Source organism: Megalops cyprinoides, chromosome 17, assembly GCF_013368585.1.
Source record: "Megalops cyprinoides isolate fMegCyp1 chromosome 17, fMegCyp1.pri, whole genome shotgun sequence".
Lineage (NCBI taxonomy): Eukaryota > Metazoa > Chordata > Actinopteri > Elopiformes > Megalopidae > Megalops > Megalops cyprinoides.
In genome coordinates this window covers 5,343,875-5,359,894 of record NC_050599.1, presented here as the reverse complement: position 1 = coordinate 5,359,894, position 16,020 = coordinate 5,343,875, and the positions used below count along the sequence as shown (strand labels likewise).

General features: G+C 41.4%; 3 protein-coding genes across 3 annotated transcripts; all 3 read left to right on the top strand.

Annotated features, from left to right (window-relative positions):
- LOC118792350 (trace amine-associated receptor 13c-like) lies at nucleotides 1-1,026 on the top strand. The gene has a single exon (XM_036550182.1). It carries the CDS (start codon nucleotides 1-3, stop codon nucleotides 1,024-1,026), a length of 1,026 nt encoding a protein of 341 aa, XP_036406075.1.
- A 5,975-nt stretch (nucleotides 1,027-7,001) lies between these two features.
- LOC118792395 (trace amine-associated receptor 13c-like) lies at nucleotides 7,002-8,024 on the top strand. The gene has a single exon (XM_036550234.1). It carries the CDS (start codon nucleotides 7,002-7,004, stop codon nucleotides 8,022-8,024), a length of 1,023 nt encoding a protein of 340 aa, XP_036406127.1.
- A 4,047-nt stretch (nucleotides 8,025-12,071) lies between these two features.
- On the top strand, nucleotides 12,072-13,094 carry LOC118792689 (trace amine-associated receptor 13c-like). The gene has a single exon (XM_036550591.1). The coding sequence runs from the start codon at nucleotides 12,072-12,074 to the stop codon at nucleotides 13,092-13,094; it is 1,023 nt and encodes a 340-aa protein (XP_036406484.1).
- The last annotated feature ends 2,926 nt before the right edge of the window (nucleotides 13,095-16,020 follow it).

The following is a 16,020-nucleotide window of genomic DNA, read 5'->3' as shown; positions in this document are numbered from 1 at the left end:
ATGAATCTCACAGAAGTTAATGAAGAGGATTTCTGCACCCAGTCCTCCAACTTCTCCTGTTTTGAAACAGCGTCACTAACAGCAGTGGATGTGTTGATGTATTCGGCTGCAGCTGCAGTTGTGTTACTGACAGTGTATGGAAACCTGCTGGTGATCATCTCCATCTGTCACTTCAAGCAGCTCCACACACCAACCAACCTCCTCCTCCTCTCTCTGGCTGTGGCTGACCTTCTAGTTGGAATAACTGTGATGCCTTTCTACTTTATTTACGCGATACAATCACGCTGGTGCTTTGGCGCAGTATGTTGCACCATTTTTAATGTGAATTCTGTTTTCCTGTCTTGTGTGTCAATTTATAATGTTGCTTTTATTGCTGTGGACCGATATTTTGCTCTTCACAACCCTTTTCTTTACTCTACTAAAATGACAGTGAATTCAACTTTGATAATAATATCCTTACTCTGGTTGTATTCATTAATCTACAACTTGATTTTGGTTTATTTCAATGGACTTATAGCTCCGAGAACTGAACATCCTATGTGTGCTGAACACTGTGCTTTTGCAATCAATGGTATATGGCTTGTAGTTGATCTTTTTATAGTTTTTGTTGCACCATTCATGACAATAATAATTATGTACTTGAAAATTTTTGTAATTGCCAAAAGGCATGCAAACAATATTAGATGTGTTCAAGAACAACACCATTCAAAGGGCACAAAGAAGATTAATTATTCACTAGCATCTGAAACCAAAGCAGCAAAAACAGTTGGTATTCTAGTGTCTGCATTCTTACTGTGTTTAGTACCTTATTACCTAACTGTTATCATTTTTATGGGTACGAGGGAGCCATCTGTGTTTTTTACAGCTACGGACCTGACGACTTTGGTATTTATAAATTCCTCTATCAATCCAATCATTTACGCTCTTTTTTATTCGTGGTTTCAGAAGTGTTTTAAACTCATTCTAACACTTAGAATATGTAAACCAGGATCATCACTGATAACTGTGATTTTAAAGGATAGATAAGCAATCTGATATCTATTGTACATTACAATGAAGGTACAAATGTGACAGGTGTGCTGTTATTTTGTACTGCGGTACAGGTGAGGACTCCTACCACAGGACCTGTACTGAATGAGGACTCCTGACTCTGTGTTGCTCGTACAGGTTGATAATACATTTCTCAGAGAAATACCATTCAGATCTGCTACACGGGTTCTTCCCTTCTGTGGTGGCATGGTTTTACTGTTAAATTATGACATGTATAGGTAATAAAATAAATCAATAATGTGATTTGTTTTGGTGTATACAATCATTGCAGGTAAATTTGGACTCTTTGGAGGTGTTTTGCTTTTTCAAGCAAGGCTTTTTATATAACAAAGATATGCAGTTTTGATGAAAAGAAGAATCAAAAAGGGAGCCACATAAGACTTCCATTCAAGACTAAGAACAACATAGCATCAGTGCTGGAAACTTGCACAACAAATATGGCATATATTGAATGTGTGTATTGTACATACTCTGCCCTCCGTAAGTATTGGGGCAGTGAAGTCAACATTTTTATGTTTACTCTGTATTCTGACATCTTATTTCAGGTTATTTCTACGCATATGTGTTCTCAAATGTTTGTTTTAAATGAACCCTTTTTGTGTTCAGTTCACCCATTTTGGGTGTTTGTAGGTATTGGAATAAATTAATTTAAATTTGTTAATAATCTGTGAAAGTCAGACTTTCATAGCATATTCCTTGTAAGCTCTAACTGGACCTGCAAGACTGTGTAACACTGACATCACCAGACTCTGTCATATTTTATGTTAATTTGAAGTGCTTTGCAACACCTGAACTGCAGCCATGTATAAACTGTTCCGTGTTTTTGACTGCTATGACTTCGCTCTTAACTTTCAGTTGATGGACAATAATATTTAAATTTCAAGATTAACTGACCACTCTACAGATTTCCGTTTTTACTCTCAGTAACTCATTGGATCCAATGGCAGTATCAGAATCAGAATCGGAATTTCTTTATTGTCATTGTAACATGTACAACGAAATTTGAGTGCAATCCTCAACAGTGCAAACATCAATAAAAAAAAAAAATAAAAAAAACTAGTAAAATAATCTATAAAAATAATTTAAAAGTAGACTATAAAGAACTAAAAAAGGTAGAACACAAGTAAAAGCACCCAGAGATATCTACAATGAAAATTTGCACAGATCAGAAAGATTGCACAGATCCCATGTTGCAGAGTGAAGAACCCTGAGCATTAATTGCACAGATCCCTTATTGCACAGTGAATGTGAACATTATTTTGTGGCATCTAAAGCTTGTACAGCTGTGGGATACAAACTGTTTTTGAATTGGTTTGTCCTCGTTCTAAGGGCTCTATACCGTCTGCCTGACGGTAGCAATTCGAACAGAGAGTGACCGAGGTGGGATGTGTCCTTTATGATGTTATGGGCTCTCTTGAGGCAGCGGGAACTGTGTAGGTCCTCCAGGGTGGGGAGAGGGCGCCCGATGATTTCCTCAGCAGTCTTGACGACCCTGCGAAGCTCTTTTTTGTGTGCCACAGTACAGCTGGAAAACCACACACAGAGGCAGTAAGTGAGAATGCTCTCTATGGTGGAGCGGTAGAAGGACACCAGCAGTCTCTGGGCAATGTTGTTCTTCCTGAGGACCCTCAGAAAGAGTCTCTGCTGTGCCTTCTTTACCAGTTCTGTGGTGTTCATACCCCAGGTATGGTTAGGGTCATAGTCAGACTGGATTATGAAACACCACCTGATGACTCAGAAGGCAGTGAACAGTGAACTAAACACTCATGTGTAAGCAGTTCCGATATGTGATGAAAATAAGGGTATGGGAAGCAAGTACACAATGTGACAACTTATTTTCATTCAAGGTCATATTAAATTTGCTTAGTAGACATTGATATCCACCCTATCCTACCCCATGTTATCCATTCCTACAGCTGGATATTTACTGAGGCAATGCAGATTCACCGCCTTTCCAAAGAGCATAACAGAAGTGATCCACCAGGAAACTGAACCAGCAACCTTTGTCTTGTGACCTTTTCGCTTTACCGCTGCGCTTCAGAAATAATGCATTTTGTACCAGCAAACACAAGGGTCCTATGCATTCACATACATGTGGTGCTCATGAGAACCAAGAAGGTGAGGGGAAGTTTTCAATGTAGCTTCTAAAAATTTTTCGCTGTGGCAATTGATTCCAACTGCAAATGAATGAATTAAAAAACAGAGGTACAGCTACAGAGGTATTTCCTCTGTCCATATTGAAGACAATGTGCCAGAATCATTGTGCAGTTTTTTAGAACTGCATTACATATTGCTTTACAATCATTCAGCAGACAAGCTAATCAAGAGTGACTTCCAGCACAACAGAACATAAGTGTATCCATTCAAGTTAAATAAGCAACAGTGTCAGACCAGGCTAACAACACTCCCTAGAAGGACTAGAAGGACACCCTTCTACAATGCAACCTGACAAAGCTTTTAGACAAACCTCTACTGGATTAAATAACTTCTTAAGAATAAAAAAATCTTGAAATTTAAATCACACTGAGCATGTATTTTACTTGTTGAATATCAGAGCGTGGATTTAACAGCTCAAACATGTTCATCTTTTCATGTCAATTCCAAATTACAGTATACAGTAAAACTAATCATTTTGACTTCACAGTCCAAATACTAATGGAGGGCATTGGATATGTCATTTACATTTACATTTATTCATTTTGGCTGGATAAAATTTGGCTTTTATCCAATGTGACTTACAAGTGAGGCAAAGAGCAACACAAGCAAAAAGCAAACAAGGTACAAGCTAGCTGGTAGAAATACAAGTGCATTAAAACATTAGTTCTGCTTTTTTTTCTAAAGGAAAACAAAGTTTAAGACATAAGAAATTGCTTTAGGTAGTGTGTCAGGTGATCAGGTGAGTGCAGAAGGTCTGTGTCTTCAGATGTTTCTTGATGATAGTGATGGACTTGACAGAAGAGATGAAGTGTGGAAGTTCATTCCACCAGCGGGGGACAACGCCACAGAAAGTTCTGGATAGTGCTTTTGTGCTGCAATGTGACGGAACCACCAGACGCCGTTCAGTAGCAGAGCGTATCAGTCAGGAGGGAACAAAGGGTTGCAGCAGTGTGTTCAGGTAGGTAGGTGCAGTTTTGTTGGTCACCCTGTATGCAAGCATCAAGGCCTTGAACATGATGCGGACAGTTATAGGGAGCCGGTGGAGCAAGACCAAGAGAGGTATAACGTGAGCCCTCTTCGGTTAGTTGAAAACTACACATGCAGCCGCGTTCTGGATCCACTGCAGAGGCTTAATAGTGCATGCAGGTAGGCCAGCCAAGAGAGCATTGCAGTAGTCCAGGCTTGAGATGACAAGAGTCTGGACAAGGGGCTGTGTAGCATATTCAGATAGGTAGGGCCTGATTTTCCTGATGTTGTACAGCACATATCTACAAGATCTGGCAGTCATCACAATGTGGTCGGTAAAGTTTAGCTGGTCATCAATCACTACTCCCTGGCTCCCTGCAAACCTGGATGGAGTTAGTGTCGTTGAGCCTAGCTGTACGGTGATGATGTGCTGAATTGACAGGCTGGCTGGGACGATGAGGAGCTCCGGTTTAGACAGGTTGTGTTGAAGGTGGCACTCCTTCATCCAGGCTGAGATGTCTGAGAGTCAGGCAGAGATCCATGCTGAGACCATGGGGTCATCAGGTTAGAATGAGAGATAGAGCTGGGTGTCATTGGCATAGCAGTGGTAGGAGAAGCAGAGTGCCTGAATGATTGGGCCCAGTGAGGTTGTGTATAGTGAGAAGAGGAGGGGGCCAAGCACCGATCCCTCAGGTACCCCAGTGGCTAGCCAAAGTGACTTAGATACCCCACCCCTACAAGATAACTTGAAGGTTCTAACTGTCAGGTAGGACCCAAACCAGAGAAGTGCGGTACCAGTGATGCCCAGATTAGCGAGAGTGGACAGGGGGATCTGATGATTCACTGTGTCAAAGGCAGCAGACAGATCTAGCAGAATGAGGGCCGATGACCTGGAGGCAGCTCTCGCTGCCTGAAGGGTGTCAACAACAGGCAGGAGGGCCGTGTCAGTGGAGCGGCCGGTTTTGAATCCAGATTGGTTGGTATCCAGCAGGTCATTCTGGGAGAGGAAAGCAAAAACCTGGCTGAAAACAACTCGTTCAAGAGTTTTAGATCGGAAAGGGAGGAGAGAAACCGGTCTGTAGTTTTCTGCTAGTGAAGGTGTAAGTTTTTTGAGTAATGGAGTTACCCGAGCCTGCTTAAATGTGGTAGGGAAAATACCAGTAGTGAGTGATGTGTTGATGATGTGTGTGAGTGCAGGGAAGACTGTAGTAGAGATAGCTTGTAGGAGATGGGAGGGGATGGGGTCCAGGGGGCAGATGGTGAGTCAGTTGGAGATGAGAAGCTGGAGGCGTCAGCCTCAGAGATAGGGGAGAAAGTGGGCAGTAATGTGTTATGCATGTGAATGTGTGGAGTGGAGAGCGCACTGCTGATGACTTCCACCTTTCCAGTGAAAAACGTGGTGAAGTCATCTGCAGTCAGAGAGGTGGAAAATGGAGGCAGCACCATTTTCTCTCGGAAGGCAAAGTTGGTGGAGAGAGCTGCAGGTGTTCTCTGCACGGATCATGGTCTAGACCAAAGCCCGGACTTGGAGGGAGAACTGGGTGGTGAAATCAGGGATGAAATCAGCTTTGTTGACCATGGAGAGGGTGCCCCTGAGGAAGCATGGAGAGGCCTCAGGTTGTCCAGATTGCGTTTCCTCCTATGAATGAGAGCTGCGTTTTTGTTGAACAATGGGGGTGCACTGAAAGCATATGTTACTAGCTGATGCTAAATCACAAATAAGGGAAAGAAAACAAAAGCAAATTTCACTGTTTATGATGTGTCCTTTCGGTGCTCTTTCTCAGTGGACTCACATGCTTCTGCGTCAGCACAGATGAAATTTTTAAATAGCTATGAAAGCTACACTTCACTAATGTTCACAGCTGAGGCCGCCTAAGCACAACAAAGCTCTACTATGTGAATCGCTTTCCCGTCACTCAAACTGTAGCACTTAAACTAGGAATTCTTAGCAAGGAAGATAATAAGCAGGTAAACAAAACTAGGAATTCCTGGCAAAAGATCAACAAAACACAATGGTAACGCACGCACAAACTCCTTGCTAGCAACAGCACTAGTCCGACTACGCTGAAACAAGTAAACAGCACTTACAACTACTGCAGACTCCAGGTGACAGATAGCTTGTCCTGTGTGTGTTTGTGTGTGTGTGTGTGTGTGTGTGTGTGTGCATACAGGGCCGTCCATATTAATTAATACCCCTAATTAAATAAAAACATTTATTGATTATATAATCCCAAAAAATGTAAATGTTAGGTGTGTTTTACACTTTAAAATGTGTAAGTGCAATAACAGCATTGCAAAGAGAAAAGTCATATCATTCAAAGTAGTTTTAAATTTGCTTTGCAGACCCTGTTATACACAGGGTCGTTATGTTTGTTACTAAGTAGAAAATATACTGAGCACCTTGCTTTTCCTTTGACTGTATTTACAAATGAGGGTTGGGTCCATTTGGGACCTTTCATGTATTTTATTGGGTTTGGGTCAACAAGTGCACTGATTCAAACCCTTTGCTTTCTTGACACCCTCTCTGACATTGTAATTACTGTTTTGTTGTTACTATACCACTGTGTCTCATTACATAACCCCAGTTCAATACGTAACACTTATTCTGATGGGGATTCATTAACATCCACCAAAATAAAAAAAAACAGTAATACCACAATATAAATATGGCTGTACAGTTCTTAGATCAGGATGACTTTCCAAGACAAGTCATATTGCATCTTGCAGCTTTCTGAAATGAAAACAGTGTCTGTCTGATCTAGTATATTACACATTGCTGTTGCTGGTCATTTTCTCTATCAGTGAAAGTGGAACTGTGTTCTTCATTTATGAATCTCACAGAAATTAAAGAAGAGGAGTTCTGCACCCAGTCCTCCAACTTCTCCTGCTTTGAAAGGTTATCAGTTACTACAGTGGATGTTCTGCTGTATGTGGCTGCAGCTGCAGCTGTGTTACTGACAGTGTTTGGAAACCTGCTGGTGATCATCTCCATCTGTCACTTCAAGCAGCTCCACACACCAACCAACCTCCTCCTCCTCTCCTTGGCTGTGGCTGACTTTCTAGTCGGATTAATTGTGATGCCTTTCCACTTTTTTCAGTTGATTGAATCACACTGGTGCTTTGGTGCAGTATATTGCACTATTTTTACTGTGGTTGCTTTTTGCCTCACATGTGTGTCAGTTTATAACGTTGCTTGCATTGCTGTGGATCGATACATTGCTCTGTGCAACCCTTTTCTCTATTCTACTAGAATCACAGTGAATGTAACTTTGATTATAATATCCTGCCTCTGGTTGTATTCAATAATCTACTACTTGATTTTTCTTTATTTCAATGGAAATATCACTGACATGACAGAAATTATTGAGTGCACTGGAAGTTGTCCTGTTAAAATCAATGACATATGGGCTGTTGTTGATTTTATTTTAGTTTCTGTTGTGCCATGCTCGACCATAATAATTATGTACATGAAAGTTTTTGCCATTGCTAAAAGGCATGCAAATAATATTAGGTGTGTTCAAGAACAAACTAATGCAAAGAGCACAAGGAAAATGCATTCAGTGGCATCTGAAAGAAAAGCAGCAAAAACACTAGGAATTCTAGTGTCTGCATTCTTACTGTGCATAATACCTTACTACATAGCTATTTTCCTTTATTTACATATGAGGAAACCTTCTACATATCTTGCACTTATGAATATGTCATGTTTGGCATTTTTAAATTCCTCCATCAATCCAATCATTTATGCTCTGTTTCATTCATGGTTTCAGAGGTGTGTTAAACTAATTGTAACACTTAGGATATGTCGTTCCGAATCCTCACTGATGAATGTGCTTTCAAAGGACGCTTAATCTGGTATGTACTGCACATTAAAGGAAGCTACACATGTGACTGGACCACTATGATTTTGTACTGCAGGACAGGTGAGGACTCCTACCACAGGAGTTGTACTGAATGAGGATTCTGACAACCTGGGTGAACTTCTCAGACATTTCACAGAGAAATACCATTCAGATCTTCTAAATGCATTTTCCTCTCTGTGGTGTAATGGTTTAACTATTAAATCATGGCATGTACATTTAAGAAAATAAAATAATGAATTATTAATCCATTCTTTCATTTCTAATTGTACATGTCACAACTTAATGCAGAAAGACTGAGCAAGACTGGATGTACTGTACATGCACAGTCATCTTTGAATAAAAGACTTGGGACATGTTACAGTATATTGCACGTGTCAAAACATCTGTCGTTTAGTTTTAAAAAATCAGAACAGGAACAAAAAGAGTTTTCCAGGCCAGACTGGAAAAGTCAAAACCATAAGATTTTGTTGAATTACAAGCGTAGGTGATTTGTTCATTTTTAACAGGGGGGATGGCAGATGCACACGCAGCACTCTCTCTGTTACTAACAAGGGGCTGGAGAGGGGGGGTGGCAAGTTAACAAGGGGGATGCACTTTGGTCATTTTGCTAAAAAGGGGGATAGCATCCCCCCTCAAATGGCCTACTGATTACAAGTGATACATTGAAATTTCTTTCTATTTCTATTTCTATTTAAAAAAAACACTGAAACTCAAATTATTTTAACATTCACTGGTTTTATGTTAGAAAATATTTTTGGGCAAAATAAAAAAACAACTAAAATATGGTATTTGCACAAGAATTCACCTCCACACTTTAATCCTGTAGCCAGGTTTCATCTCACTGAAAGCTCCTGCGCAAAGAACAATGTGCTCTTTTCATTTCTCTCAACCAACTCTAATCACTCAACCTCTTTCAGGTGAGGTGAGTAATCCCTAGGTCTCACTCAAACAGCAATTTTACTCCTATCGCTGACCGATGACATAGCCCTCAAAGTGTGACAAAGCACAAAGTTTGTATCCCTACAAACTGAAGTATCCCTAAAAACTGAAGTTTCTACATTACATTATTGTCATTTAGGAGAAGCTCTTATCCAGACCAAATTAGGGTACAGTTTTTTTCCACTTTATCCATTTATACAGCTAGATATTTATGGAGGTAATTGTGGGTTACAGCAGCAGTGGGTATAGCAGCAGTGCCCCAGTGGCCATGCCCCCCACCAGCCAAATTTTTATTATTATTTTTACATTTATTTAGGCTATTTTTAGCTTTGTATTATCACATTTCCGCAATTTCGCAATTTCAGCCTCCACGCCGCAGAATTATCAGACACTGACCACTACACTATGTCTGTAATGACAGGACTTGTCCAAGTTCGAACTGGAAAAGTGAGTGTTTTATTGTTTTTACTGCAGATTTCAGATGTTTGTTGTTTTCTCCTCTTGTAAGACAGATGTGTTTAAGTCTGGTCCCCCTAGGTCGCTATAAATAAATTAGCTGGGTACGTTGATTGGGGAAAGCCTATTAGCCAGTTGGTTACATTACATCATTTAGTAATACGTTACCATTTAAAACGTAACCGTGAATTTGTTGATGATTTGTTGTGAATTACCTACATAGCTTTTATCCACAATTGCATTGTATGTAGCTAGCTAACATTAAAAAAAATCACTCATGCCAGATGCCACAGCCTTCTTGTGTCACTTAGTGTTGCCAAGCATCCCGTATGATACAGAATCATTTCTTAATGAGGAAAATATTGCGTTCGGTATCCATAGGTTTTAACTCCAAAGATTTAAATCCATAAATTCAGTTTGTTTAAATCCGAAAATCCAGTTTGTTCTATTGCGTTTGAGCATTAAAGGCAAAATATCCAACTCTTTGCTTTTGTGAAAATGAATTGCTGTCATTACATCCCCCACCCCCAGTGGTTACCACGCTAGTGCCACTCCAAGATTTTCACTGGCCCCACCTGGCCACCCCACTGAACATTTTCTGGGGGCGCCACTGCCCAGTGGGGAATCGAACCAGCGACCGTTCAGTTACAAACTCAGTTCCTTACTACCCCTGAACTATGTGTAGCCCTGGGACTGAGGTGTGGGTGTCATGTCATGACTACCTGGCATTCCCCGCCTCTTTGTTGTTCCTATTTATACCTGTATTTGGGGTAGGCGTAAGGTAGAGCAGTTACATGATTGGGTACTTGTGTGTTTCTGGGTCGACTCCCGTGGTTTGTCTACAGCATGTGGTGGCATTAAGGTGAAGGTAGGTTACATGTCCTTACTATGGCACTTACGCTAAGATTTATTATCTCTAGCATCAATAGGTTCTTGGTGTCTTGGTGTATTACTATTTAGGTGAATCAGACAAGGTGACCACATATGATGAAACACAGAGGAAAGCACATGTGTTTCTACCTGCACACAGGGAATTCCTTAGCTCATATGTTTTTACGCAAATTAATCATATTATCAAGTTTGACCGCAACTTCCTTCCATAATTCCAGCGTGGACATTTACCTGGCTGAATTACTGAAAGGCGTGGCAAATGCAGATGTGCTGAACGGCAAATTTCGTTCTAACCCTTTCGCGCGTATGGTCACACCGGTGTGATTAGCCATTTAGCACATATGCTAAAACTGGTGCGATTATAACACTAGATTGGAGAAATTCTAGCTAATTTTAGCTTTGAGGAAACTGAAATCTATAAGAAACTTATTAACGCAAATGAAAACATAACGAACCATATAAGGTAACACGCGCACTACATAGCATAACAAATACTGTAAGTTACATGCAAAAGGGTTAAAAATTCACATCCCTTCTTCTCGGTTGAATTGCTCACCAATTATTCATCGCTAACGATGTTAGTTGCTTGTCAATGCGCCGACGTGTGTTAGCGAGAAAAATAATTTTGAATTTACATCAAATTTAATCATAGTTACAATCTGCAATGATTCAAATGTTGTGGTCAAAAGCCATCCTTGGCAGGTATGGGTAGGGGAGGGGGCTCCCGAATGGCACCAGGCATTTCGCACACTGTCTACAGGTAATACAGCACATCGATGCAGCAGACAATCCTAATAGCAGCCACCTATGCAGTATCACAGGCAAGCAGATACTGTATAGCAGGCCTCATGAGAAGAAGGGCACACAAATCACAACAAAGAAATCCAAATCCCACCGCTGTTGTTCAGAACTTTTCCAGCTACCCACAACACTGCAATCCTTAATAATATAAAAAGTGAAAAAAAAAAACCACACCACACAAGAAGACGTGCGCTATAGCAAAATAATGTGATCTCAACCAATACAGTGAGACAGCATCAACAATCACCATGCCAATACATAGAAAAGCTGATATCACTAATACTGCTGTCAATAGACCTGCAATTTAGCACAATTAATACTTTAAAACTCAGAGCGCTAAAATACATTGCCTACCCGCACTGCAGGGAAGAACGTGAGCTGGGGGAAGCAATGCAGCTAGTTATAAAACAAAACTCCAGACCGCTACTTACTTACAACAGTGTGTCACTAAATGTAAAAAGTCATAAAACCAATTTAAAAGCAGCAAATCATGGCAGGTTCTCCCATTTCACCGACTCCTTTCGCCAGCCAACAAGACCAAACACTTTTTTGCATCCATTTTAAAAGACGTAGCTAAATTGAAGTGCTGTCCAATTGGCTCTCCCATCATCTTGACAATGCCAATCATTTACTTCTGGACACGTTTTCTGACATTGTAATTGCCATGTTGATTTATGTTACTATACTACTGTGGCTCATCATATAATCCCAGTTCAACAGATGACTCTGACTCCGATGGGTATTCATTAATAACCACCACCATAAAAACAGTAACCTTATAGTATAAATATGACTGCAGTTCCTAGATCAGGATCACTGTACAGGACCAGCTACATTACATCTTGCAACCTTTTCACATGAAAATACTGTCTGTCAGATCTCATATTTTCAACATTATACCTTCTGGTCATTTTGCAGACAGTGAAAGTGGAACTGTGTTCTTCATTTATGAATCTCACAGAAATTAAAGAAGAGGAGTTCTGCGCCCAGTCCTCCAACTTCTCCTGCTTTGAAAGGTTATCAGTTACTGCAGTGGATGTTCTGCTGTATTTGTCTGCAGCTGCAGCTGTGTTACTGACAGTGTTTGGAAACCTGCTGGTGATCATCTCCATCTGTCACTTCAAGCAGCTCCACACACCAACCAACCTCCTCCTCCTCTCTCTGGCTGTGGCTGACTTTCTAGTTGGAGTAACTGTGATGCCTTTCCAGTTTATCGGGTTGATTGAATCACACTGGTGCTTTGGTACATTATATTGCATTATTTTTATTGCGGCTACCTTGATTCTGACGTGTGTGTCAATTTACAATGTTGCTTGCATTGCTGTGGATCGATATTTTGCTCTGTGCAACCCTTTTCTCTATTCTACTAGAATCACAGTGAATGTAGCATCGATGATAATATCCTGCCTCTGGTTGTTTTCAGTAATCTACAGCATGGTTCTTCTTTATTTCAATGTAAATATCACTGACATGACAGAAATTATTGAGTGCACTGGAAGTTGTCCTGTTAAAATCAATGACATGTGGGCTGTTGTTGATTTATTTTTAGTTTTTATTGTGCCATGCTCGACCATAATAATTATGTACATGAAAGTTTTTGCCATTGCTAAAAGGCATGCAAATAATATTAGGTGTGTTCAAGAACAAAATAATGCAAAGAGCACAAGGAAAATGCATTCAGTGGCATCTGAAAGAAAAGCAGCAAAAACACTAGGAATTCTAGTGTCTGCATTCTTACTGTGCATAATACCTTACTACATAGTTATTTTCCTTTATTTACATATGAAGAAACCTTCTACATATCTTGCACTTATGAATATGTCATGTTTGGCATTTTTAAATTCCTCCATCAATCCAATCATTTATGCTCTGTTTCATTCATGGTTTCAGAGGTGTGTTAAACTAATTGTAACACTTAGGATATGTCGTTCCGAATCCTCACTGATGAATGTGCTTTCAAAGGACGCTTAATCTGGTATGTACTGCACATTAAAGGAAGCTACACATGTGACAGGACCACTATGATTTTGTACTGCAGGACAGGTGAGGACTCCTACCACAGGAGTTGTACTGAATGAGGATTCTGACAACCTGGGTGAACTTCTCAGACATTTCACAGAGAAATACCATTCAGATCTTCTAAATGCATTTTTCCTCTCTGTGGTGTAATGGTTTAACTATTAAATCATGGCATGTACATTTAAGAAAATAAAATAATGAATTATTAATCCATTCTTTCATTTCTAATTGTACATGTCACAACTTAATGCAGAAAGACTGAGCAAGACTGGATGTACTGTACATGCACAGTCATCTTTGAATAAAAGACTTGGGACATGTTACAGTATATTGCACGTGTCAAAACATCTGTTGTTTAGTTTTAAAAAATCAGAACAGGAACAAAAAGAGTTTTCCAGGCCAGACTGGAAAAGTCAAAACCATAAGATTTTCTTGAATTACAAGCGGTAGGTGATTTGTTCATTTTTAACAGGGGGGATGGCAGATGCACACGCAGCACTCTCTCTGCTACTAACAAGGGGCTGGAGAGGGGGGGTGGCAAGTTAACAAGGGGGATGCACTTTGGTCATTTTGCTAAAAAGGGGGATAGCATCCCCCCTCAAATGGCCTACTGATTACAAGTGATACATTGAAATTTCTTTCCATTTCTATTTCTATTTAAAAAAAAACTGAAACTCAAATTATTTTAACATTCACTGGTTTTATGTTAGAAAATATGTTTGGGCAAAATAAAAAAACAACTAAAATATGGTATTTGCACAAGAATTCACCCCCACACTTTAATCCTGTAGCCAGGTTTCATCTCACTGAAAGCTCCTGCGCAAAGAACAATGTGCTCTTTTCATTTCTCTCAACCAACTCTAATCACTCAACCTCTTTCAGGTGAGGTGAGTAATCCCTAGGTCTCACTCAAACAGCAATTTTACTCCTATCGCTGACCGCTGACACAGCCCTCAAAGTGTGACAAAGCACAAAGTTTGTATCCCTACAAACTGAAGTATCCCTAAAAACTCAAGTTTCTGCATTAGATTATTGTCATTTAGGAGAAGCTCTTATCCAGACCAAATTAGGGTACAGTTTTTTTCCACTTTATCCATTTATACAGCTAGATATTTATGGAGGTAATTGTGGGTTACAGCAGCAGTGGGTATAGCAGCAGTGCCCCAGTGGCCATGCCCCCCCCCCCCCCCCCCACCAGCCAAATTTTTATTATTATTTTTACATTTATTTAGGCTATTTTTAGCTTTGTATTATCACATTTCCGCAATTTCGCAATTTCAGCCTCCACGCCGCAGAATTATCAGACACTGACCACTACACTATGTCTGTAATGACAGGACTTGTCCAAGTTCGAACTGGAAAAGTGAGTGTTTTATTGTTTTTACTGCAGATTTCAGATGGTTGTTGTTTTCTCCTCTTGTAAGACAGATGTGTTTAAGTCTGGTCCCCCTAGGTCGCTATAAATAAGTTAGCTGGGTACGTTGATTGGGGAAAGCCTATTAGCCAGTTGGTTACATTACATCATTTAGTAATACGTTACCATTTAAAACGTAACCGTGAATTTGTTGATCATTTGTTGTGAATTACCTACATAGCTTTTATCTACAATTGCATTGTATGTAGCTAGCTAACATTAAAAAAATCACTCATGCCAGATGCCACAGCCTTCTTGTGTCACTTAGTGTTGCCAAGCATCCCGTATGATACAGAATCATTTCTTAATGAGGAGGAAAATATTGCGTTCGGTATCCATAGGTTTTAACTCCAAAGATTTAAATCCATAAATTCAGTTTGTTTAAATCCGAAAATCCAGTTTGTTCTATTGCGTTTGGCCATTAAAGGCAAAATATCCAAGTCTTTGCTTTTGTGAAAATGAATTGCTGTCATTACATCCCCCACCCCCAGTGGTTACCATGCTAGTGCCACCCCAAGATTTTCACTGGCCCCACCTGGCCCCCCCACTGAACATTTTCCGGGGGCGCCACTGCCCAGTGGGGAATCAAACCAGAGTCAGAGCATCGCGAAGACAGTGGGAATGGCAGAACGGGCTCCAACCCAGAATCTTGTTGCCCTGCCAGTCAATGTCAGGGTTGTGCCGAGCTAGCCAGGGATGTCCCAGGACCACGGAAGCTTGTGGGGTGTCTAACACGTGCAAAACGATCTCTTCGCGATGGTTGCCGGAGATGAGGAAGCTCACAGGGGGGGTGGTGTGGGTGATGCGGACCAGAGGGGCCCCGGTGATGGCGTGGGCTTCTAGCGGCGAGTGCAGCGGGATTCAGGGCAGCTGCAATCGCGCCGCCAAGCCGGCATCAATGAAACTCCCGTCGGCCCCCGAATCGATTAAAACAGAGACAGCATGGGGATAACCCCTGATGAGCAGAGTGGCCGAAAAAAGAGGACGGATCTCAGGGGACTGGTTTAAAGAGGTCACGCTCACCTGTACTCCCCTTGCTACGGGTGAGCGCTGGCTTTTAACGGGGCAGGTTGCCACGAAATGCCCTGGCTGACCGCAGTACAGGCAGGCTCCGGCGCTGATCCTCTTCTGTCGCTCGGCAGGGGACAGGCGAGTCATGCGAGTGCGGTCTACTTGCATCGGCTCCGGGGAAGCAGGCGGCAGAATGGCGGGGCTACGCGCAACCGGTGCGGGCAGTTCTTGGAAGGGGCTCAGCAGTCCACTGGCTCTCCCGGCACCGCTGCGACAGGCGCTGGTCGACACGGATGGCCAGATCCACCAGGGCGTCAAAGCTGGCCGGCAGTTCCTGAGTGGCCAGCTCGTCCTTGATGGACTCCGAAAGGCCGTGGAGAAAGGCGTCGTACTGCGCCGCTGTATTCCAGCCACTGGTGGCAGCGAGAGTGCGGAAGTCTATCGCAAAGTCCG